The 22,485-nt window shown below is 38.3% G+C and overlaps 1 protein-coding gene across 1 annotated transcript; it reads right to left on the minus strand.

The window, feature by feature from the left end:
* Window positions 1-9,124: 9,124 nt before the first annotated feature.
* Window positions 9,125-16,807, minus strand: GMNC (geminin coiled-coil domain containing). The gene is made up of 5 exons (XM_045192042.2): window positions 16,737-16,807; window positions 14,917-15,091; window positions 13,154-13,242; window positions 12,109-12,225; window positions 9,125-9,919 (listed from the first exon to the last, which is right to left on the minus strand). Exons 1-5 carry the CDS (start codon window positions 16,737-16,739, stop codon window positions 9,299-9,301), a joined length of 1,005 nt encoding a protein of 334 aa, XP_045047977.2. The 5' UTR covers window positions 16,740-16,807; the 3' UTR covers window positions 9,125-9,298.
* Between the last annotated feature and the right edge of the window lie 5,678 nt (window positions 16,808-22,485).

Raw genomic sequence — 22,485 nt, forward strand, 5'->3', positions numbered from 1 at the left:
AGAACAATCTAACAACAGTCAGGGGGGAGTGGGGAGGGGACAGTGAGGAGAGGGGATTACAGGAACTACTATAAAGGCCACATGGACAAAATCAAGGGGGAGGGTAGAGGTGGGGGAGGGAGGTGGGACTGGCTGGGGTGGGGTGGGGGGATGGGGAGAAAAGGCATACAACTGTAATTGAATAACAATAAAATTTTTTTAAAAAAGATGTCTAACACTCAACGACTTCTGCAGTGTTTGATCAACCACAGAAATCTCCTTCCCTTGAACAACATAAGGACTCCAGGTTGCTCTGCTCTTTCATCCCAGGCAGATGGCAAGGAAACACAATTTTACATTTCCCCTTTTTAGATTAAATTTGCTGGGGTGACACTGGTTTAATACAATTATACAGGTTTCAAGCATACAATTCTATGATACATCATCTGTATATTACCTTGTTTACCCACCACCCAAAGTCAAATCTCCATCACCATACACTCGACCCCTTCTCCTTTTCACTACCCCCCCACCACTTTCCCTCCGGTAACTGCCATGCTGTTGTCTGTGTTGATGAGTTTTTGTTTGTTTTTCTTATTTGTTCACTTGTTGCTTTCAGTCTTATATCTCACATGTGAGTGAAATTGTATGGTTCCTGACTTTTCCCCTCTGGCTAATTTCACTTAGTAGGATATTCTCAAGAGCCATCTGTGTTGTTGCAAAATGGCAGTACTTCACCTTTTCTTGAAGCTGAGTAGTGTTGCTTAGTATATATGTACGTTTTCTTCATCCAATCCTCTATTGAAGGACACTTCGGTTGTTTCCACTTGTTGGCCACTGTAAATAATGCTGCAAATTATATTCCCTCTCTTGCTATCTTTCCTAATCTTTATACTATATTCTTGCCTACCTGCATTTGGCTGCAAGTGGGAAATTTCCTCACTCATGTTTTTCTATTGGAAAAGTAGTTGAGTAACAGGTTGCAGCCAAGGGGGGACCCACAGAGGGATTTGTAATGGGGTCCAGAACTCAGGGTGTCCAGGAAATATTAGAAAAATATATATATGTATATATTTAGGATGTCCTCACCCCCACAAGTCTGAGCTGGGTGGATGGAACACATGGAGCAGGGCCATTGAGAGTTGTTTTGAATAGCAACAGTTTTGCAGATAACCTCTAGAATGGTCATTTAACATCTCTATAACCTTTAACTGGTTTCACAGATATGTTAAACAGCTGTGGCCATGCTCTGAGCCAGAAGGATGGGAGTGACTTCAACCTACGATATAACTGGGAGGCAACTCCCCCTGGTTATGGTGCCTGTGTAAGAGCTTGGAGATGATTGGCTCCACACCACAGGGCCACACCTGCCCAGACTTACTATGACAGCCCAGTAAAGCTGGAAAAATGAGGGAATGCTGGCAGCTGTGGCCAATTGTGGAAGGAGTCAGAAATGGTGCCGGCAGAGGAAGATTGGCGCTGGGATTTAAACCCAGGCACAGCAGGCATGCGGTGTCTTTTTGCGTCCAAGTGGCTTGGGCAAAGAACAACCGGGCATCTTTTGGGGACCATGAGGCTTAGGCAGACAAGAACCACAGACTTCTATTTCTTTTTCTCAGATATGGTACCCCGGACTGGGCAGAGGGGAAAGGAAGGACTGTGCGTTTGTGAGTATTCTAAAGGGCTTTGGGATCTTAATGAAGACATTAAGTCATTACTCTTAAGTTTGTATAACTCTTTAAATAAATAATCCCTTTCCTTTTCACCAATCTCTGGCATTGAGAGACATCTTTTCCCTGGTGGTGGGCAAGGTGAAACTAGTACAGGGTGGGGGATACCCGGAGCACAAGGGTGGGTTCATTGGGTAATAGTATATCGTTTCTCCCACCCTGAGTCTGTTCTGTAACGGTTGGGGCAGGCACTCTTCTAGTCCAATATTCTAAAAACATGACCACAAGCATAAACTCTCCCTAGTCCTCATATGTACAGTACATTTAAGATCTTTAAAGAAATATTAGAGAAGCATTTTTTAAGAAAAGTAGGATTTTGAAACTGAAGTGGTTGAATAAGAATCAAGAATTACTGCCCTGGCTGGTATGGCTCAGTGGATTATGTGCCCGCCTGCAAACCAAAGGGTCGCTGGTTTGATTCCCACTCAGGGCACATGCCTGGGTTGCAGGACAGCCAGTTCCCCAGTAGAGGGTGTGTGAGAGGCAACCACACATTGATGTTTCTCTCCCTCTCTTTCTCCCTCTTTTCCCCTCTCTCTAAAAATAAATAAATAAAATCTTTTTTTAAGTGTACTGAAATTGAAAAAAAAGAACTGCTCATAATATCTGCTACTTTCCATACCTTTGTCTATGAAAAGTCTGCCTGACTCCATCTTGAGAAAAAAAGGACATTTACAAAAAATTGTGAAAGTTGGACTCCTTCACTAGTTACTATACTAATACCAATGCAAATAAGCATGAAAAGTGATGACTAAGTTGTTTTATTTTAAGGACGCAAATAACATATCTTAGTTATTATCTTTAATCTTTTGGGCCTTGTATATTGTACTTTTATTAATAAAACATTTGTAGAGCCTCTAACATGTATCATTGTACAGAAATTTCTGCTGCCTTTTAAGAATAGATATTTTATTTTATAAAAATCTACCCTGCCACCATCTGGATTAGTCATTATTACCTTAATATTTCTTACTTTTTTTTCCCTGTTGAGCTTTTATTCTCCTTTTTTGCCTCCTGCCTCCATCCCTATTGATGTAATCCTAACTTTATATCTAATGAATGTCTCCTACTTCATGCCTTCAATGAATCATTTCCCAGTTTCCCTTCACTCACCAAATTGTAAACATTTAAGACATGAGCCCTAGTCCCTAGAACATAAAATGCACTATGAATGTAATGGGAAAACAGTGCACATTTATTGATTTGAATCAGTAGAAACATGTAACATGTTTTAAAACATTGTATTTTATGAAGTATGACATTTTTCACTCAATAATTAAATTGAAGTAGATTTCACTCTTTGTGAAGGTTGTAATAAGTGACAGTCTTACCTTATATATGGCCCTTAAGAATTAAAAGATTATCTCACAAACTTACCAGATAGAGCAAACATTATCTCCATTTTACAGGTAAATACACCAAGGCTGAGGAAGGTTAATCTAATGTCTGAGGTTGTACAGCTGTGAGTGAAGGAGCCTGATTGGTTGACTAATGTCCTTTCTTTATCCATAATATCACTACATTATAGGAAAGGGAGGTGTGAATCTTTTTCTGTATTTTGATTTAATGGTATGGATAAACCCTAATACTTACTGTAAATAATAGACAATCTTCTAGAAGTCCATGTCCAGGTCATTCAAAGTATGTTCTCGTTTTTGTTTTTTACATTCATCAAATGGCTATTCTAGGTCTCCAGCCCTTTTTTTCTTTTTTTTTTTTTTTTCTAACAGAATTGCTCTAAAAAAAAATCCTTTATAATCTCAAAAGAAATCAGCATATTAATGAAAACTATTCTAGAAATTTGGACTGAGGACAATACAAGGGGCTAGACAGACTGTGGTTGATCCTTAAAATCAGGAGGAGGAAAGGCTGTCTCTGGCAACATGGTGCCCTCCTCCCAAAGGAGGCTGAGATTCCTGGGATGCACACACAGCTCCACTGATGGATGGAGCCATGGGCTGCACTGTGCAGACGCCGCTTCCAGGTTCCACACGAGACAACTCCCCTGTGGCCAGGATGAAAGAAGAATGACTCCGGCTCCTCTGAGGTGGAAAATCTCGAGAGACCAAAATGAAAAGAGGGTCCGTTTTGGCCTTTTGCCTGATTATAAGGAAAGGTTCTGACTTCTTACTGCACACTCATTAAAGGGCTTCTCCTGTTCTCAGCTCAGGGCACCTGGAGGGCCCTGAGGGATCATTACCTTTAGAAAGCTCCTGGTTAGGGATCTGAGATCTTGGGCCTCATCCCAGAGGGGCCAGCCATTAGGTTTTAAAGGCTCTTGAAATGAGAAATTACCTGAAACACCCTTTCTATGCCCTGTTTTTTCAGATTAAAAACCTGGAAAAGATATGAGAAAAAAAATCTGCTGTATCCCTGAAATGGTATCCTTTAACCTCTGATATCCAAAATAAAGGATAGAATGCTCCCCAAGCTTTAGAAGGAGTTAGCTCAGCATTATAAATATCGTTCCTCAAATATTTGAGTTTCCCATAGAGTTAGTTATGCTTACAAGGATTGACAAGAAAGGAAAGGGAGCAATGCCACTACCTGAACAGGTATAAAATCTATGTCTTATATGAGGGGAGGAAGGGACTTCATAAGCATTGTTTATGAACTGCTGCTTCAGGCCTTCATATCACCAGCAGTAATTGGGAGAGGGTTTTATTTCCCGTTTAATTTGTCTAACTATTTTTTTAATTGAAGAGGCATATAAATATCTTGTCCATGAGTAGTCTACCTTTTTCATCCTATTCTTTTTGTCCCAAATTTCTGCAATACTTTCCAATTTGTATAGGTCTCTTGTGAACAATCCCTTTTAGCAATGATGGGGTTAGGAGAGGCTTAGAGTGCAGAATATTCCTCTGATGAATGAGAGTAAAAATTTGGATTCCCTCAATAATTTCAGGCTTCTAGCTTTGAGGCCTAAAATAGTACGTAACACACTGCAGACTGTAAGTACTGGTCCCAAAGCACCACCGTCGTATGACACAGTAGAAAGAGAACTGGACCTAAAGTCAGTGCCTAGGTTACCTCAGACCTCAATTATTTATTATGATATGATCCATATAACACTTAGATTCACTTTTCCCATTATAAAATGGGAATCAAGATATCTATCTCATACTGATGTTTCCAATAATCTTTTCTGATCACATCCATATTCAAGGATCATTGAGCGAGTTTTAGATGTAGTTTTCTTCAAGAAAAAAAAAAGGTCAAATATCCCTGTAAGGTAAGTAAATAAGATTCAAGTGATTCATGGCTGGTAATAGGAGAATCTCCAGGTAGCAATAGGTTACTGGCCTAATAGAAGAGTCTCAGACTATTTTCCCTTGATATTAACCTTCCCCTTAGGGAATATGCCCCACATTGTGTCTGGAAGATCTGCTCACAATTTTTATATGCAGGCACCCAATATTTTCATAATTCCTCATGGGATATCTCTGACCAGTTTGGAAAATGTAACTGAGGCTTTATTTAATAATTTGGGGGAGGATTATAAACATCAAGACAAGGAAAATGTCACAATACTAGACAATATCTTATCAGATAGAGCTTGCTGCTCTCCGATCTCACAGTGCTGGTGCCACCCTGGTTTGTGTCATGCCTTTGTGTGGTGGGCACTGCCGTACCACCGTTCCAGAGTTATTTGGAATCATCAGGCTTTTTGTAGATCCCAAACCAGATTCCTGAATATGTCGCTAAAGAACAAGCTTATGGGAGCTAATTATCTCCTTGTTTCAATTGAGCATGTTTAAAATTATGTCCCTCTCTTTTATAACCAAGTTAGTCTGAGCACATGTTTTATCTTTATATCTTTGGCAGAACCTGGCAGAAGTGTCCATTATTTGTTAAATAAGTGCCTCAATTATTAATCATGCCACTATTTGAGAGTTAAAATACATATTCTATGACATAAAATTTATGGCAGAAATAAGTACATTCATTGAAAATCATTCCTAAAATAAGGACCATAAGTAGGATTAAAAAGGTTTTGTCATTTATTTATTAGACATAAATTAATTACAAAACTGACTCAGATATTTAAAAATATTTCAAATCACAAAAAACTCATAATTATTTAAAATATTAAGTGTTAAATTATATTTTACATTTATAGGATATCCAATGTAATAATTAGAACTGGATGACTAGTTATGTATATGTAACAAAATAAGGTAGATAAAAGTATGACAAATATGTTAAGAAATATGCTTACAACATGTATTTATAACTTGTAAACCAATTTTATTTGATTTCATAAGTAGAGAAAATGGTACATTTAAGTTTTAATGAGAATCTTTTGGTAAACTGAAATAAATGTAAAATTGTATATCTTGTCTTTACAGGCAAGTGGTAACCTTATAAAAAATTATGATTGGATGTATTAATTCTATTTTTCCCTGCACCTATGATGCAGGTCAGTTGCTGAAATCCATTTGTCATATATATATGATACATGTATATATATCATATATATGTAGATATGTGATGCATGTATATATCATATATGTATATATATAAATTTCTGTTTTCTTGAAATACAGGGGTGGGCAAAAGTAGATTTACAGTCATTCCTATGGAAAAAGACATGGGTTATGATTATTACAATAGCTTTGTTAACTCAAAAGAATGTCACAATGCAACTGTAAACCTACTTTTGCCCATCCCTGTATATCAGATAGAGCAATTCTTTCCATTGATTCTCACAGTTTCTCTTCTTCCAATTTTTCAAAATTATAGTTAAGCATCACTGCAGTTTTAAATGACCCCATTTATTAAATGTCCCCTTAAGCGAGGCTAATGCCCTTATTTTCCAGATACTAGTGAGATACAAGTATGATTTATTTTCAGATTATCAGAGAACACTGGAAATACTACCAAATGTTAAATATTGATACTGGATTTTAATTTGATGAGATTAGTTAAGAGAGTGCTATACCCACAAAGCACTTAACTCTTTAAGCCACTTAACATCTGAAAGTCTCATTAATGAATCCTGGGTTAAGAAAGAACCTTTAACCCTAAATGCTGAAGACATTGGACTGGCCATATGCATCACACTAAAGAGATGCAAATCAACAAGATTACACTTAAAACCGGAAGACAAAATCCATTATGAGAACATCTTATGTACAATAGAAACATATTCATCATAATCACAAAAGTGTTTAGTTTCTATTTTTTTACCTTATATTACTAAAATATTAACTGTGATTTACTGGAGGAGCATAGTAAAACCATAAAAATTAAAACATACTCAAGTGAGAGAAATTTCCAATTTTTCAAACATCAGAAAAATTTCCACACATAATTAAAATGAATATAAAATGTATAGATATGATTTCAAAAAGATGTAATTTTCTTCCATGCTACTATCCATGAAGCCTAGCAAGTTATCATAATTTACCACAAATGTGCTGACATTTATTTAAACCAGATTTAAACCAATTTTCATTTAAAAGCTATTACATTTTCTGTACCTTTGATTTATATATCAAATGCACTGTGTTAAGCCTGAGTGTTTACTTGTGGTATATAACACATGATAAGGCACATAAAAATGCAGAGTAAATATTTGCTGACTAATCAATTTTTTGTGCAACTTGATCATTTAGACTTTCGAAAATAGCTGTTATGTTCTTGACTCCTAGTGTATTAAAGTGCAATCCATTCTAATTATTACCTTTGTTATTTTAAAAAGAGATAAATTTCAGCCACAAGGGGCACAGATACTACAATGTGAAAGGCACCTTTTTTTTATTTAGAAAACAAATGTGTTCTATATCTTTCTAAGTCTTTAAAACATTCTGGAGAATAATATTAGTTGAAATCTTGGATTTCCCTTCATTAAATTTAAAGAAAACTGAGTGTTAATAAAATTGTATAAAATAGATTGTTCAGCAAATAGATCACCAAAATAAACAAAAAAACAAATAGCAACATCAACAAAAGCATACTTTTGCTTTCAGGCATTCATTATACAAGGTGACTTATGGAGAGGTGGAAAAAAAGAAAAACAGGGAAAAGGTACAACATGGTGGATTCTATCATTAATTATAATTTAGTCCAAATAAATATAGGCACACACCTGTATTATGTAAATTATTCTGAGAAGGATAGGGAGCTTAGGGGATTCAATGGAACTAACATGAGCACTAAATACATTTTTATGTAGAAAGATAAAACTTTCATGACAACATTTGCACTAAATGCTATGCACACTTATTTAAAAAGCAACGTCTCTACTTGTTAGATGCAAGTTATTCTCACACGGTCAGAGTTAACCTGCAAAATGGGCTCATATCAAAATAAAAGTACTACAATCAGAACACTGAATTCTAGAGTTAACAACAAATGACTCACATTTCTTCTTAATTATATCTGAAGTCCAGCCAACGTATCTGCAGTGCTCGTGAAAACTAAAGAGATTGGTGCCCTGGGATGGCAGTGTCGGAGTAAAGGTGATGGGACCCAGCCTCAGATCATGGAATATTAGTGAGTATCTAGTTCAAGTTCTGTGCACTCTGCTGCTGGGAAAACTGCATTCTCACACTGGGGAAGCAGCAGATGTGTGGCTCTGAGGTCACGTGAAGGTGGCCACAGTGCTTCACTGGCTCATATTTTATTTCCACCTTATAGCACAGTGCCTGATACGTGGTAGGCGTTCTACAGATATTTTGAGTGGGTTGATGAATGAAAAAATGAATGAATGAATGGGAGAGAGGCATTGGCAGAACTAGGGTAGACTATATTTTCAGGAATAGAAGTTTGTCAGCATTCAGAAAATCAGGATGATAACTTGTTCTATTACCACAAGCCCCTCAAATATGTTCTTGTTGGGGTATTGAAGAGACAATACCAGGTGCCTATAAAGCTGATACACCATGGGACACTTTGAAGCAATTTTAATTTTCTTTTAGCTTTTAATTTATCTGTGGCATTGCTTATGAGTAGAGTTACAGCTGTTTGAAGAGACTGTGTCAGCTTGGCCCTGTGACACTCAAATTACTGAACTGCACTACACGTAATACTATTCACATCTGCATTACGTCCTTGGCCACAGTGGTGGGCAGACCCTTGTCTCCGCCCCAGCCCCAGCAAATTGAGCACTCAGCAGCAGGTACTGAGATCAAAAATAGTGCTCATTCTAAAGGCAGTTTTCAGACATGAAGAGGAGCAGGAGAGGGACGCTAGTGAGAGCATGAAAGCCGTGAACACTTAAACTGCTTGATGAAAGGAGAAAATCTGTTAGATTTGTTCTAATTGCAGCAGCACATGTAGGTCTCAAAGGAATACACACGCAACTGGAAAATACATTTTTAAGCACAGGGCAAAGGGAAGAAGTCAACAGCGGGTGCTGGTGTGTCAGCAAGGCAAATTTAGGTGAAAGAAGAGCAGGCATGCTTCATTACGGAATCTTGGAAGCCCTTCCCTGCAGATTTAAGGGGGTAATTGAGGGTGACATTTAAAGTGGCAGGAGACAGTCTGGGAAATAGCTTCTGTATTCCACACAGTCAGGTTCGAGTGCAAGGGAGGTCTTTGTAAACAGAGTTCACGGCAGTCCTTTGTGATAGAGGAGGGGGTCACTAAGGCTGCTTAGGGACCCAGGTAAACTTCCAGCCTCCCTTCTCATCTCGACGGACAAAGGCTTGTCCCTGGTGGAAGGAATGAGTTTTCACATTACAGTGAGGGCTCAGGGATGTGGAAAAGGCCATCTCCGTTTTATTGGGTGACACATCAGAAGTATAGTGAGGAAGAGTTGGCAGCCCTCCTGGGGGATTTGAAAGTTGAGAAAGGAAGTGAAAATCCTCCCTGTGGTTGGCAGTGCTGTGGGAAGGGGTTGTTCTCTCACCTCTGTAGTCAATTGGCATATCCTCCGCGGGGGCGTTTCCATAGTCAACTGCATCCTCTAAAAGCTGGGGAAATGTGCTGGTGCTTCTTCTGGGATGTGGGGAGAGGGCACTGTAGTTAGCTGGTAAGGTGTCATCAATGGTGTTGAGGTCTTTTAACCCGAGTGTTTGAAGGACCCAGGGGTCCACTGGGGGGGCAGGTTGTTCTTCACACTTAGCAAACTCACTAGAGAGGTTTCTCTTGGCATTTTTGTGATGAGGGATCTCAAGAGGAAAATATCTTTGCTCTTTGGGTTTCCTTTTCCCCTTTCTGAATTTTCCACATGCTCTGGAGAAATCATCTGATGAAAGCAATTTCTAGGGAAGTAGCATTTGAAAATATACACAGTCAGGTCATCAAGCAAGGTCATCTTCTTTACTGTTATCCAATTACACCTACTTCAAACAGTAACTAGTCACTTAAGTCCTTAGAAAACTTGATTAAACTTCTATTTTCACACACACACACACACACACACACACACACTGATTAGATTACTGTCTGTTTCTAAATTTAAATCTATTATGAGAATTTACTACTTAAAAATCCAATTTGTATATTTTTACTACTCATTTAAAAGTTAAAAGGAATAAATGATGTCTTTAAACTTTTAACCCAGGGAAGGAATGACTATTATTACAATGAAAATAGTAATAGCACCTATCATGTGTTAGACAGCGGTTACATGCCATGAGCTCGTTTTATTTAAGCACTATTAAAGTCTCCTTTAATGGAGAAACTGGTGGACACAGACAACAGTGCGGTGAAAGCCGGTGGGGGGGGACTTGTGGAAGAAGGCAAAGGGGGGGAACGGGGGACACCTCTAATAGTGTCAACAATACAAAAAAATGAAACTGAGGTACAAGCAAACTTCCTAAATCATTCAACCTGGATTTACATCTAAACCACCTGACACTAGACAGAACCAGGGAAGGGGTTTGGGGGCTGGGTGAAAAAGGCACAAGAGTTAAGATAGATAGATAGATAAATAAATAAATAAATACATACATACATACATACATACATACATAACATATGGACACAGGAAAACAGTAATAAAACATAATATTTCTTGGTTTTAAAGTAATAAGATATTCCAATAATGTATCTTGCACAATCAAATAATTGTAAAATAACATATAAGTTTAAATGTTGGTATTTATTCCTAAAGAATTAAAATTAGTCAGAACTACTGTCATAAAGAAAAAGAAAAGGCAAAAAGAAACACCATGTAACACTGTTTCCTCTTATGTCATTAACTTCCATAGCGCTCCCATGTGATGTGTATTATATTATTCTAAGTCTTGCAAAATTGAAAGCAAGAGAGGAAAAACTGCCTATTTAATATTACTTAGTAATTTAAGAACTGTTCTTTTTCTGGAGTTAAGGGCCCATGATAATAATGAGGAGAGGTGCTCCCTTTTTAAACAAAGCTAACTGAATTGTAAAGGAATTAAAAATAGTGTGCCCTTTCTCTTTGTTATGTTCAGTAAGAGTAGGAAGAAGCATCATCAATTTGCATTAAATAATATCAAATAATTTGGCCTTTCTAGAGAACTAAGGTAAAGATTGATAGAAGCAATAATGATAACAGAATGGGAAAAAGATAAACAAAAACTATAAAACCCAGAGGAATGAAGAAGAGCCAAAAAGGGATATGGGCAAACGATTTACCTTTGAATCAGAGTAATTCATTTTAAAAGTGTAAGGGGGGAAAAAAAGCATTCATTAATTCTCAATATCTAATTATCAGTCAAGAGCTCTGGGCTCCAGTCATAGTCATGACAATTCAGAGCTGGAAAGAATCTTAGAAGACCTTTAGCCCCTTCATTTACAGATGAAGGCGACTGAGGCCCAGGGGAGAGTGATTCACCAGAAGTCAAATGTGTGCTTAAAACAACCAAGTCTCTCACGTGTGATTCCCTCTCCAATGTTCCATCCATGTAACTCTGTCTTTCGATTAACTTCTGCTGTTTCAGCAAGTCCGTTGACTGGTTTTTGATTCTTACACAACTTCTTTTGTAATATATGACTAAAATCTGCAACCTAGTTGGTTCCAATAAATGATACATAAAGATTTTCCTGAGCCCTGGCTGGGTGGTTCAGTTGGTCAGAGCATCATCCCATACACCAGAAGGCTGGGGGTTAGATCCCTGGTCAGGGCGCATACCTAGGCTGTGGGTTCAATACCCAGTCGGGACGTGTACAGAAGGTAGCCAGTCTATGTTTCTCTCTCACATCAATGTTTACTCTTCCTCTCTTTGTCTCTCTCTCCCCGCCCCCACCCTTCCTCTCTCTCTAAAATCAGTAAGTGTATCCTCAGGTGAAAATTGAAAAATATTCTTTGAAAAGTGCTATATTTTGTTTAGAAGATTTCATCCATCCTATAAATGCATTTCAAGGCTGTTTAGCACACTTCCTTCATTGAATCGAGGAGTTTTACCCAAATGGTTTCCTTTCTCAAATCACCAACCACTCTGTCTTTATAAAGGGGAGAGTTACATACCTTGGCTTTTTCTTCAAGACATTTCACCAGAGCAGAATGTAGGTATTGTCTGAGGTGATTATTCTCTTCATGTAACCTAGCAAGTTCTTCTTCCTTCTGCACCAGAGTATCTTGTAGCTGCACAAAGTGGACAATGGTGAGGGCTGCTCCACTATGTTGACTTTGTAACCTTATAATAATGCCACTGATCCATAACCCGCTTAAACCTGATTATTATTTTGTTTGTTTTAAGAACTCTACCTCGGGGAGCCCTAGTCCTCAGAGGCCTAAATTCAATCTACACCCACCTACCACCTGATTGTTCAGTTTTGTGCACTGAATTTTTTGTTCATTGCAAAGTGTTTGAAGAGATTATATGACTTTGAAATTGTAACCACAAGGGAAGGTATGTAGGAAAATGAGCTGCAAGCAACTATTTAAATACAGAAAAAGGTGTTTAGAATAGTTTTGCTCCTTGCACCTTACAAAAAAAAAAAAAAAGGAAGAAGAAAAGAAGTTGAGTCTCAGCCTCAAATTGATCTGTTTGTGTGTCCACTTAATTAAATCACTCTCAGGAACAGTAACAAACAAAATATGGAATGTGAATCAATCTTTGTAAAACTTACAATCACTATTCCTTCTCCAAGTGATGAGCCATGTTCGTGACTTAAGAATATTATCGCACTCGTTATATCATTTGATCTTTCCAACAGTTCTCAGAGGAAGGCAGCAACAAATATTCCAACTTCATAGATAAGGAAAAAAGGATTCAAGCGGTCATACAGCCAATAAAAGATGCAGAGCCAGGGCCTGACTTCCAGCCCTCCTAAAGGACTTTGGTGGTGGTTGTTCTGGGTGTGTGTGTTTGGGGGGATTGTTGTTTTTTCTTTGGTATTATCACCTAACTTTCATAACTCCATAGACACATATCCACTTGGGCCCTAAACTGAAAGTCAGCACAGGAGTTTGTGGTACAAGGAAAAGGAAGCAGTGTGACACTGAAGGACGTTAGGAATGGACTGCATGGAGCATGGCCAGTCCCGGGGTCCCGATCGTGTATACGTACCTGCTTGTTTCTGTAGAGCTGAGAGGAAAGCTGAGCCTCTTCCCACGAACAAGAGTTAGGAAAGGGGAAATTCGAGTCTCCAGATGATTCTATGTGGAAACACCAAATGGGTAACTGAGAAAACACACTTGCAGTTTTTGTGTGATAAAGAATTAACCAAAGGATTTCAGAAACATGAAAAGTTTCAAATAATCTTCCAAAAATAGCTATTGCCTCCACATAGGCAAACAAAACATTTAGAGCTTTACTAAAGGGGCGGCAGCCATAAAAGACAGATTTTACAGGCTGTGTGCCGGAGCAGCTGCAGAGGTCAATTTTTAATAACTGACAAGTCTCATTCCTCCTTAATATTTGTATCTCTGCTGGCTAAATTTATAAAGACTGCCCCATCTGCATTGTTAATTCATTCAAATATTTATTGATCTCCCCCCATAGCAATGCAATTCTTCTATGTTTTTAAGTTTTTATTTTTTTTCTAAGCCTTAGTGCTTGAAAATGTAGTGTTTGGTTCTAGAATCAAATTCTATTTTTGTTGCAACCATTTCCCACACAGATGAAAATCTCTGCCTGTCTGTCTGCCTGTCAGTGAAATCTGGTGGGGAATATTTATTCAGAATTATGTGTGGTAGCAGTTTCTACTTTAAAATAATTTGGACCTTGCTTTTCTGAAGACATTGGTGAAATCTCAAAACTGTAACTCAAACTCATGCATTTCAAAGCTCATTCTCTGTAAGTTTTTCATGCTTTTTCAAAAAGGATATTTTTTAAAAAAAATATTTGCCAACAAGCTATACCCACCAAAAAATCTATACTTGGGCATGCTGAATTGGTTTACTTATACCTATTTTTTCTCAACTAGTACAATTGTGATTCTTGCCTTCCTCTACTTAACCTGAAATAATACTACTGAAGTATTTTTAATTAAAGTAACACAATGAATACGAAGAGAATACAATTTTATATGTTGTTTGGTTTCATAGTCTTGGGCATTCTATTTCTTTCTTGATTGTGGTATAAAGCTAAAAATGAGCAACTTTATTCCTGATATATGTATTTTTCAATAGTTTGGGGCTTTTGTGTTTTTTCCCAAATTCAAAAAAACTTATGTGGCAGAATCAACAGTGCAGATATTTAATTCTGAAGTTTCTAAGAGTTCTTTCATAAACTTGAACATTACTACAGAAATTTCTTCAATATGTATAAATACTGCTTACTAAGCCCCAGATCAAAATTAGCATGTAATTTTCCATTAATGTTATATATCCCTTAAAAATTGAAGTTTTCATTGGGCAAAAAGGAATCATTTTTTCTACTTACAAGACACTGTTCATAGAAAATCCTCTATGAAATAAAATATTAAGTTAGTATTTCTCTTGTTTCTCTCTCATATCCAGGGAAACTTTCCTAAATTCCAAAAGAAATGCTCCAACTGGTATCTTGACTCAAGAAGTATCCCACCAGTATTGCCTAGGAAACTGTGTCCTAGACCCAAACTCCCTCAGTGAGTTGGAAATTTCTAAGAACTGAAAAGTATAAGGAGAAATACAAATTGTCTAGTAAGCAAGGGAAAGAGTCCTATTTTCACTATTTGGCAAGTAAAAAATAATAGGTTATTTAGCTTGTGAGATGTAGGAGTCTTTGGGCTTTCTTAAACTTTCCATATCATCCCTTCTTCTACAGACTTCCAGCCCATGATGCTTTGCAACTGTGGGTGATGGAAAAGGGCTTCAGAGCTACCAGGAAAGCAGAAGAGCAGGACTTACCCTGTGCCTGTGGTGCTTGTTGGGGCTCTCTGTTGTCCAGGAGACCAGCAGCCCAGAAAGAGACCCAAGTATCCGTGGAAACGTCAACAGTAGATTCTGACGTTGTAGTGGAATACGGGCAATTATAGCTCTGGCCCCCTACAAAGTACTGGTCTTGGCAAGGCAGAACGGTGTTCTGTGAAAACCAGTATGAGGGGTAGGGGGTTCCCAGGAGATGGGGTGGTGGGGATTTGGAGGGAGGAGTGGGTGGGAGAAAGATGCCAAAATTACATGCAGTGAATCAAACACAGTAAAGGTGTTAAGTATAGATCCCAGGTTAATTTTGAATGGTCAAAATATAAGTACTAGAGGGGGGTCATCTCTTGGGTTTACCCAATACTTTCCTAAGGCCTCAACAAAGAACGTGCTAGTATTGGATGGACCAAATTTGTGCATATCCAGGAATATTCTCTGTTGCCACGTCTGAGTCATCTAACAGGTTACCCAGGATCTAAGTAGAAGGAATTCTGCTTCATGATTCAAAGACCTAAGAACTATTTTATTCTTTCTAGCAAATATCTTGAATATATTTTCAATGCCTTCAAAAAACAAAGAATACTAAAACTGAAATAGAACAATAAAATATAATCTAACCTCCTTATTTTAGTTTCTTTCTGAATTATAAACAAGGCCCATTTGTCTCTTTTCCTTTCCTCTGGCTTGAAATGTTGCTGGATCCTCTGGTGAACTGAATGGTTTGAGATAAATACATAGATATATTCCAGAGATAACTAAGTAAATATTGTTCCTGATTCCTAAGTAAGCACAGGAGCATAAAGTCACTCAAGGAAACATAGAATCAATGCTGAAAAAAATCAGTCAGCAGAGACAGCAAGCTCTGGGGCTCTCCATCACTAGGTCTCAATGCCCTTCCAAAGTTATCTTGCCACTCCTAACTTTCTGGCACGTATTCTCCACTATGTTCTGAGCCAGTGAACAGCCTCCTGCTCCTGGCTCCTCAAACACAGTCTTTCCAAATGTCCAGGCAGGGGCAGGTATGCGGCAGCCTTCCTGGGTTAATTTGTACAAAAACCCATTTCTAAACGTTTGTCAATGTTTAATCAGGTAAAAGCCATTCATTTCAGCAGAACCCAGCTTTGGACAAATTCTTTTTGACCACTATAAGTCTTTTATTGACTCGAGGACTTTCTTGGGCATAACATAAACAAAGAGAAAACAAGTAAGAAAAAAAGAAGTAAAAAAAGAAAAGAAAAGAAATGACACTTTGTTAATGTTCCCAGTAAATTAAATTTTGAAAAATTCTCATTCTGAAGCAAATCCAGCTTGGGCAGTGCAGACCAAAGAAATTCAGCCAAAAGTTTATCAAGTGCTATTTTCTTTTATTCTAAAAGCATGTTTGCAGGCTCTTTCCCTGGGGTTATTACTGGAATTAGAGTTGAACTATTATGCAATTGACACCTGAGAAGAAAATAAACCCCAAATAGCCCTAGACCAGGTCAGGTCCAAGTGTTTGCAAATATGGGCAAAATCTAGAGAAAGAGGTGAAGTGAAAAGTGAGTGCAGGTGCACAGGGAGAAATGTTGGGAGAATGTACAAAGAGTAGAAATAACAGAGAAAGACAGTAGAAATAAGAGAAAGAGAGAGAGAGATCAGGAGAGTATAGATAAGAAGAAATGGGATGTGGTTAGCAGAGCAGACCTGCCTTAATTGACAGGTAGCAGAGAAATCTTGCTTCCAAGGTGGAGGAAAAAAATGCAAAGCTTACTAGCTCTCAGCACCCTGAGATTTCTCCAGTGAACTAACACCAGCTCCTCACTTACCATCTTGCAGTGGAAGAAGGCGCTGCAGAAACTGAACCCACTCTTAATTTTTCGGTAAAGCTGGTGGGAGTTTTAAATGGGACTGAGGGGAGGAGCTAGGAGAGGCGAGTTCTAATCTTCAGGAGCAGCGAGTGATGCGAGGGGGCTCCCGGAGAGCGCCGCCCTCTGATTTGATGCGAGGCTGTCAAACTGGTGACGTGAGTCAGGGATCGTCCAGCCAAAACCAAAATCACTAGGGCTCACGGAGACCGCGGTGCATGGACCTGAAACCTGCGGGTCGGGTACGCAGCTCTGCTTCAAAACCCGCGCCTGTGCCGGCTCGCTGCTCGCCAGCGGGGCGTCAGCGGTGGCGGTGGCTGCGTCGCCTGGGCCCCACCGGGCGAACACCGGCTCTCCACGCCCCCCGCTTCACCCCGGCTGGTTGTGCCAGGACGGGCAGGGTGGAGCAGACTAGTCCGCAGGTGCCATGGAGGAGGGTCAGCCCAAACCCACATCTCAGAGATCCGGGCAGCACTTGGTGAAGCCATGCAACAAGCCCCAGAGTTAATACTACTCCTGTGTATTTTCCCAGCCATGTGATAAATATCAACTTCACGTGTGACATTGTGAGTTGATTGGCTTTCCCCCCTTTCTGTTAGATATGTCTCATTTCTCCCGACTCCTAAAGTGGGCGTTCCATGTGGAGGTGATCTATCTCTATTCTAGCCTGTAATCTTCAGAGAAGAGAGGTTTCTGCTTGTTTTGTTCACGCCTGTCTCCAAAGTGCCTGGAACACTTCTTAGTGTGCGATGGGGTGCTCAGTGAAGAATGAATTAAGTTACAAATTAAGGTCTAAAGTGCCTATCTCTGTGTTGGTTTTATCTTTATAACCACTAGTATATACATAAATTATTACATTTAAGAAAAATTAGTGTGTTCATACTTCTGAAAGTGTTTGATTCCCACCATCTTCTCCTGCATTTCATTCTCATGATTCCTGTGATTTTATATCTGGAGGAGTAAGAGGAGTAATATCATCTTTAAAACCATTTATCTACCACTAATAGCCAACTTACTTCAAGCAACAATAGCCTAAAAGGTAGGTGCTTTTATCATCCCTGGTTTAAAGGCTGGCAAATGATCCACTGTAGTTAAGAAGCTTGACTAGTCTTTACACAACTAGGTAGTGGCAGACTCGGGTTTTGAACCTCTGGCTCCACCATCCATGCTTCTAACTACTATAATTTTTTTTTTTTTGCTCTCTTTAACTTCGTCCTACTGCCATTTATGCACTGGGCATTTTTATGCACTGAATTGTGCTCCCCCAGAATTTATATGTTGAATCTCTAATCCTCAATGTGACTATCTTTGGAGTCAGGGTCTCTAAAGTGGTAAACAAGTTAAGATGTTGTAACAATGGTGCTCTAAGCTAACAAGACTGGTGTCCATAGACAAAGAGAAAGAGACACCAGGGATGGCATGCACAGAGAAAAGGGCAGGCAAGGACACAGCCGGAAGGCAGCTATTTGCATGACATGGAGAGAGGCCTTAGGAGAAACTGAACCCTCAGCTGACACCCTGATCTTGGACTTCTAGCCCCCAGAACAGTGCAAAAATACATTTCTGTTAAGTCCCCCATCTGTGGTTCTAGTGGAAGCCCTAGCAAAGTAATACAGGCATGGTGTAGAAATTGATAAAACTGAGTCTAGCTTGCATTGTCTTTTCTCTAAACCAGTTTTGACCTTTATCTATTCTTCCTCGCCTTGTCCTTATCCATAGAACTTAGCAGTGAATTGCACACAGCAGACGCTCATTAAGTGCTCCCTGTACAAAATTAAGAAAGGATTTGAAGGGGAAGAGAGGGAAGGTGCTAGACTTCATAGAGTCCTTTTCTCTTGTTCTAATACTGTTTATTCACAAGCATTTTAAAGTGGAGAGTACCAGGTTTGGAGATGACTGGCTGGAAGATACTGTCTGGGTTACTAAGCATGAGTGGTCCCCTCTCTGCTCTCACTGCACGAGGGGCAACATGGCTCTGAGATGATGGGGGGAAACAAATCAAAACCGGTTTAGGTAGTAAGAATCAATTATATAGTTTGGGGCAAAGAAAACCCTAATTCCTTAGATTTGTGGAAAGCACTCCTGGCAGATAAAGGAAGATTGAGTTGTTTTTTTCTGTATGAAAACTGTCATAAATGAGACAAGAGCTTCTGGAAGATAGTATTTTTTGACTCTAAAAGTGATTCAAAATGGGCTATTATGAAAACATAGCATAAAAATAAATGGCATAGGCTTTGGATCCAAATATACTGGGGTTGAAATTCCAGCTCCGCTCTCTGGGACTGAATCACCTGAGGCTAAAATGTCATGTTCTCTAAGTCCTCAGTTAGTTCCTCTGGTAAATTAAGAAAGAAACACCAATGTAGAAGGCTAAACACCTGACCACGGATGCTTGAATAGCCCTAATTCACTGCTTACAATATGAACAGTGGCTATTAATACTGTTTGATGCAGAGGACTTTGGCTTTGGAACCTATGTGCTGCTGTGCCTTGCTTGTTAAACATAACTGAAAATGAAGACTACATTTAAAAAGTGGGTTTTTTTGAGAGCTAAAATATTTTTAAAGTATTTGATGGGTTTTAAGCATAAAAATGTTTCATTTGTCATTAAGTACTTTAGTAGGAGTGGGAATTTAGATGGTGGTGGAGAATCCCTTAAGTTAAACTGTGAAGAGCTATTGAACGTAAATCTGAGGATAAAGCTTTCCTAACATCATAAACTGATGGAAAAATTTCCAAATTCTCGAGGTCTGATTTAATTTCTTTTCATTTCAGGTCTACTGCTTAGGTATAAGTCTTACTTTTCCTGTTTGGGGGTTTTTTTTTTTTTGATGATTTTTTAAAATGAGGCAAGTAAACAATAATATGAAATTGTTTAGGTTTTTTATTCATACTCTTAAAAGAAAAACATACACCTTCCTTAGTGATTGTAACCGATGGGTGTTTTTTTCATCTATGAATAATAAGATCAGTTTAAAACTGCCTTTTATGTTGTGGCTGAAGTGATGGCGTTAGAGGGGAGGTGGCTAATAACCGCCCAATTGTTCAGTCAGGGCACTGCCTCCTGCCAGGGCAGAGATACAACAAAATAGGAAGTAATTTGACCTGCACGCAAACCAAGCCTGCCGACAGGAAAGAGTAAAGTATGATCAGAGGTGGGCCAAAGAGATAAATACTTTGGCATATGGAATGTTCTTTTATTTCACCCCTGGAGGACACATTATTCAATTACCTCATTAGTGAATTCAGTAGCATATATAATAAAAGAACAATTTTAAATTCTCTTTACAAGCATAGCTTTTTCCCATAGCTACAACAGCTGAATCTCCAGGCAATAAAAAGATAGTATTTCTGCTTTCATATGTAGGTAAAGAAAGGCGTAACCCTTGGAGAAAATTCGGTGCAGTACTAATTTACTTTGGGAGATCTAACATTTGCATATTTTATTTCAGCACAGCGGCAGAACCATGACACTTTTAGTTTGTAAAGGCATAGCTTTGAATTTCACCTCTCCAGAATGCTGTGTAGAAATCAGTAGTGTTTATATGAACAGAGTCTTGCCTGCTCCCCAACAGTTACATGTCAAAATAGCTTCTAGCAACCATCACATACACAATGACTTCTGCCATGGAGAAAAGCCACTTATATAGGAACAAAAGGTATGCAGAAGAAACTAAGCTGTTAATTCTGGCATCAAAAATTTTTAAAACATGTTCGAGAAAGTGATATCAGCTTGTTAGTCAGAAAACAGAAAGGCCTTGGATAAATTAAAGAGTAATATAATAAAGTGTGCAATTCAATCCTGACTCCGAATAGCACTATACAGAGGAGTGTGTGTGGGAGGGAGGAGAATGGAGATTTATGACACTATTTTATTGAATGTTTGAGGCAGAATTTATTTTAATAGCTTTTTCAAGTAATTGCCTAATTTTTAAATTATATTTGCATTATATGAAAGAAAATCATAAATGATTTGAATCTTCAAATTGAAGATTCTCAAGTATAATGGTATATTTTTCAAATATCAACAATCTATAGACTTCATATTGAGGGATAACTGGCAAATAGATGTAGATCTCTATTTGTTACACAAAGTGAGGGAAAACCTGCTATGCACTTCGTAGCATTGTTTTCTGGATTTTCTCATCATCTAGCACCTAAAAATAATGTTTGTGGGCAAGGTGGAATAAACAGCTGAAGCTTATCATGGCGTTGAGAGGAAGGAGAGTTCCCGCTTCTCCCAGGGCTTGTCAGGGCTCTAACTCATTGTGGTTTGGTGCCCTAGTTGGGAAACTGTACTCTGTGATAATCTGTATGGCCAAATTGGAATAGAGTAATCTAAATTCTGCTATAAAATACATACAAACCAATGAAATTAACTTGGCATTACCACAGAGGTTAGAGATGTGGAATCCCAAACAAAACAAAATAAATACAACTCTACTCCCTATTACTTTACTCCAACCACATTAGAAAATAACTAGAATAGTAAGTTATTCATGATAACCACACATCAGAGATATACTAGTTCAATTATAATTTGAAATAAGAGGAGTTTCTGCCTCAGAAATCCCAGTATTTTCATAAAGTGGGCTCCAGTGCACTCATTGCTCCTGAGATTGCCCTTAAGGATTTTTGATAGCTTGGTGGATGGATTGCTGAGTAGGCATTAAAGATCTGAAAAGTGAATTGGCACTGACAGTGGCATCCAATTTTATCCTGAAGATAATGGAAATAAAGGCATCGCTGTAGTTTCTTCGAAAAGCTTAGCCCATAGTATAATAGCAAGACAGGACAAATGAAACCTGCTTCCTTCTAACCCTGGAATGATCAGAGAACCTGCAATATTGTGATCTCTTTCATGAAAAAGAAAAAGACAAAGAAATGTATTTAGATATAAGATGTTAAGCTACAGTGAAGTTGTAATTCCATATTTTTGTAATCCACAAAATGTTGACTGAATTCTTATTAATCCATTAACTTGTGGTAAAAATCGCCTTATCGTCAAATCAATGACTTACTTGAAAATTGTATCAATGAGATTTGAATGTTTTTAGCCACACTCTGTTTTCCACATTTGTTTTTCATAAAATGTAAGTATAATGGCAACCTCTAGTCAGTAGGAACATTTATAAATTCAAAACCAATATGATAAAATACAGAGATGTATAACTTCTATGATATTGATAATGCTGAATGACATTAGAATGAATGAGCAGAAGCATTAGAATTTGAGTAAAGTATTTTACCATGACAGCAATAAAGTAAAATTCCAAAATCCTTTATGGATGTAGGAAAAGAGGGCTATGTTGAAAACAGTGCAGGTAATTTTCTTTTCTTCATCCAACCAGAGGCCTTCCTGCTGTCACCTCTGGACCAGCAGTATTAGCACTGTGGGGCCAAATCCTGGCCCATGATCTTAAACACACAAATGAATTTCTATGGCTTGGCACCAAAAGCCAAGCAAGGGAATTGAATGAACTCTATGAGAAATGGTTTAGTAAAAACTCAAGTAGCATATTGCAGAACTTGCATATTTTAAAAATTTTTATTGGCAAGTATTATTTGTATATTCTTTAGTATCTAGCTAGATGTGGTTAAATGCATGTGTTTATGTATTTGCATATATACATATGCATGTATCAGGAGGCATTCTCAAAGCCCACCGCCTTGAAATAGTTACACTGGAAAAATAAAGATGTTGGGAAAC

This window comes from Desmodus rotundus, chromosome 2 (genome assembly GCF_022682495.2).
Source record: "Desmodus rotundus isolate HL8 chromosome 2, HLdesRot8A.1, whole genome shotgun sequence".
Classification (NCBI taxonomy): domain Eukaryota; kingdom Metazoa; phylum Chordata; class Mammalia; order Chiroptera; family Phyllostomidae; genus Desmodus; species Desmodus rotundus.

What these genes read in the sequence shown, in the direction of transcription:
- GMNC (XM_045192042.2), bottom strand. An exon ending in AGCTCTACAGAAACAAGCAG is followed by an intron (nt 12,226 to 13,153) that starts GTACGTATACAC and finishes CACTTTGTGCAG; the next exon opens with CTACAAGATACTCTGGTGCA. An exon ending in GTCTTGAAGAAAAAGCCAAG is followed by an intron (nt 9,920 to 12,108) that starts GTATGTAACTCT and finishes CTACTTCCCTAG; the next exon opens with AAATTGCTTTCATCAGATGA.